Genomic DNA, 3721 nt, shown 5'->3' with positions numbered 1-3721 from the left:
GGGCAGACTTAGTGTATCTGAGACATGGATTGGACTCGGTACGTACGGACAATGGTGAACGATTGCTTCAGCTGTGTGCTGTTTTCAGGCCGTTTTTATGCAGTACTAACCTCCGAAATTGCCGAAGTCGTCTGGCTACATGGTGTCCTCCAACTACAGGCCGGCCGCAAACTCAAATCTATCAGGATACCATTAGCTACCGATGGCGCGATCAACAACTGACTGCCGGTCGTTTTATAACACATTTGTGGATTCTAACCATGCACTTGTCCGGGGCCGCAGGGAAAAGTACTTGAAGTTGCTGAGCTTTTTACGTATCTTGGAAGTTGTATTAGTTCTGATTTTAGTGTGACAGTTGATACCAATGCATGAATCTGCAAGGTCCGGGTCGCGTTTGCTGATTTGAGACACCTATGGCGTCAGAGTGCTGTATCCCTGAATCTGAAGGGACGTGTATATCAAGCTACAGTAAGGGCTGTTTTGTTGTATGGCTGTGAGACTTGGCCTATTCGAGCAGCGGAACTGAGACGTCTTCAGGTGTTCGACAATCGTTGTCTCAGAACCATAGCTCGTGTGGGTTGGTGTCGGCGAATCCGTAACGCGGCAGTTAGAGAGCGCGTTTTCGGTTGTGTAACGGGTACTTCCATTGAAGAATGTGTCCAGCACCAGAAGCTGCGTTGGTTGGGACATGTGTTACGTATGCCGAACCATCGTTTGTCGAAGAGAGTGCTGTTTACCATGCCCAACTCAGAGTGACGTAAACAGAGAGGTGGCCAATCCTTGACTTGGCAGAGGAGTATGGAAACGCTTGGGTGCTGTCGGTGCTACTAGCCTTCCAGGATGGGGACCGCGTGATCCACACTGTGCCTGGTTGGAGACACTACAAGATATGGCTGCCAACTGATGTCGTTCTTGTCAGTTTTATCCAGATTGTTTGAGTGAATGTCTGGAGGTGTAGGCACCTCGGAATGATCGTAGTAAGCTAGAACTAAGTCTTTTCCCCGTCCACCTTTTTTCTTTTCTGTACAATAAGGCTTTCAAATAAGTCATGGCTGTATGGCGGTGAAGCATCGGTGTTGAACACTGATGTCATGCTGTCGATGATGATGATGACCTTTTATCTCATACTTCAAAGGCGTCAAAAAACAGGAACAAGTTCTGAGAAGCTGGCACAAACAATAGTTGTCGATAGAGTGCTGTTAATCAAGCAAAAACAGACAAAGCAAACGTTCAGCTGCAGCATAGCTCTCGGAGCTCTGAATAAGCACGGGAGCTGAGATGCTACCAGGTTATACCAGCCTATACAATCAAAAAGCCAGGGCTGGGCTCGAATCACCGTCATCCTTCCTGTGGTTTTAGTCATTAACAACGGGGCTATCACGGGCTCCGTTTCCTGTTATATATCCCTCAGCAAACAATCATGGTTTGGTCGTGATTAGAAGTGTTGTGAGGTCGTTTGTAGTCGGCAAGTTTGTGATACCAGAAATGGACTGTTACGCGTTTGTATACACCATGCGAGTTCTTTATCCTTCAGATGTCCTAATTCTTTACTGGGCCCCAAGTTTTCATATCCTCAGACACGCCGGAGTAGTGGTCGGTTGTGTAACAGTTGTACTCCTGAGAGAAAGAGCTTTCATTTAGTGAACAGTCCTTCCCTGAGCTTTCGGGGGGAGGAGGGAGGAGGGACCAATTTTCTGGAGCGTGCAGTTTTACCCGGTGTCTTGACGATTATTTGGGGACCGTCGCTATACGTCGTCGCTATATAAGTCAGTCGTCTCAAACGACCACGAACATCAATAACACTGCGTTATTTGTGTACTCGTTGATGCTTTTCACTGATTGACCGTCGTTGACTTTCAGCGTGTGCTCTTTACGTCTAACGGACAATGCCAAAACGAACCTCGCGTGATGAGGGCTCCACTGCCGCAAAAAAGTCCAAAATACTCTTGAACTTCGAGCTAATCGGCAACGATCTCACCGGTTTGTTTTCCCCTTTTGCCTCAGTAACCGTTTAGTATTATCAAAGTTTGTAGAATTGCTGCACCAAGAAGATGACATGGATGAGCTCATACACCAGGCATTATCGTCCCCTACCGTGATGGATATCTTATCTTTCCTAGACTCCGGCATTCGTCGAAAGAGCTCAGAAGTATTCTAGTCCTCGTCCGTTATAAATCTTTTACAGCTCACCACTATATTTCAAGCCCTTTATGTGCTCATCTTACGTGGCGTTGGGCTCGATGCGCATAATTCCATCGCACTTGAACTGGCTGAAGGGGTACTTGAAGATTTACGATTTAGCACATGTCTTCGTGGTTTGAGTGTGAGTCAGGGCGCAGAAACGATGAAATCAGCTTTGCGCCTGTTGGCCGCAACAGCCGCTGCTAGCGTGGATCTCGCACGCGGACTTCTTAAACTGTTAAATTTCGAAAACCAAGAAATGATACAATGCTCTCGTCGGCGGAACACTGCCGATGTTTGTGACGTACGAACTTGCTTTCTGAATCTGGTAGGCGTGTTTGTGTTCAAGGAAAATAATGCCCTCCTGAGAGAGCTTGTGAGCAAAAAAGGTATCGGTCCGGATTTACTCATTACTCCTTTGCCCCCAGGTGTATTCTGGCTCGTTCTGAGTGAATCGTATATAGACAAATATTCCAACGTGATTCTTATCTTGCAAATGCTTCGAAAGGTTTGAGTATTCCATTTGTATGACTGATCTGTACTCCCTGTTCAGATTGTTGACAATAGTACAATCAGTAAGACGCAGAAAGTTAATTTGTTCAATAAGAATACATTGAAGCAGCTGCTATACTTGTTTTCTTGGCGTGGTGAAGCAGTTAAAATCAGTGATGCACTATCCAGGGACCAGCTGGATAATACGCACCCTCATCTTTCATCGATCCGATCGACACTCTATGAACTCCTGCTGATCTTGCACACCTCTACTCGTTTTGGGTTGGTATTCGCCGGTCGTCATAGAGAAGTTGATGCGTACGTCGTTCTTTTGTTGCATTGTTCTTTATGGCCAGACATGGGGATTCGTCGTAGATCTTTCTCATCATACCCCAAGTTTTTCCAGTCCTGTTTCGCCGTTTAGGTTCCCGGTGGTTTGATGTTTCTGCAACAAATACAATGTCTACAATGGCTTCTAAGTTGCCTGTAGATGACAAGCGATCATGTTCAGTTTTAACACCCTAGTTGCCATGCCACTCGATGGAAGCATGAGGACTAATATGGTACCAGTTTGCCCAAACCTAGACGGGTAGTCGGGATGTCGGGATTGAAGCTTATCAATCCTTTGTTTGAAAACCGGCAAAACCTTTCATCCAACTCCTATGTATAACTGTTCGTTCAGGTTTTTCTTCTTAAGGATCAAATTTCCGGATGTTCACATCCCAACCCTTCAGTACATTGCTTTCTGAGCGATTGTGAATGTAGTCTCTTACTCAGCATGACGCACTCAGCGTGAAATCTAAAATAGGTGCTTAGGGCTAAACAAAACGGTGGTTTCTTCACTCATCACTTGTAGGTCCTCGGATGAATTGTGTTTCGGAATACCTTGTGGCTAGGGTTTTTTCTTTATGTTGTCACTAACTTACCGACTGTTTGTTGGTTTTGCAGTGCAGTGCTTACTTTACTTGACCAACAGAACGTTTATTGCCGAGTTGTGATTCCCCCCCCCCCACCCGAAATGGCGCGCCCAAATCGTATTAGTGTCAGA

At 45.9% G+C, this 3721-nt stretch overlaps 1 protein-coding gene across 1 annotated transcript in view; it reads left to right on the top strand.

Annotated features, from left to right (window-relative positions):
• Nucleotides 1–368: 368 nt before the first annotated feature.
• T265_03198 (hypothetical protein) overlaps nt 369–3721 on the top strand; it is a gene marked incomplete at both ends in the record, with an annotated part of 29650 nt that continues 26297 nt past the window's right edge. The window contains 7 exons of the mRNA XM_009167617.1: nt 369–392; nt 424–712; nt 766–914; nt 1360–1561; nt 2016–2149; nt 2186–2689; nt 2735–2991. Of these exons, the coding sequence (XP_009165881.1) occupies nt 369–392; nt 424–712; nt 766–914; nt 1360–1561; nt 2016–2149; nt 2186–2689; nt 2735–2991 (1559 nt within the window). The remainder of the gene's footprint in view (nt 393–423; nt 713–765; nt 915–1359; nt 1562–2015; nt 2150–2185; nt 2690–2734; nt 2992–3721) is intronic.

This window comes from Opisthorchis viverrini, assembly GCF_000715545.1.
Source record: "Opisthorchis viverrini unplaced genomic scaffold opera_v5_44, whole genome shotgun sequence".
NCBI classification, from domain to species: Eukaryota; Metazoa; Platyhelminthes; class Trematoda; order Opisthorchiida; family Opisthorchiidae; genus Opisthorchis; species Opisthorchis viverrini.
This window is presented reverse-complemented; position numbering and strand designations above follow the sequence as displayed.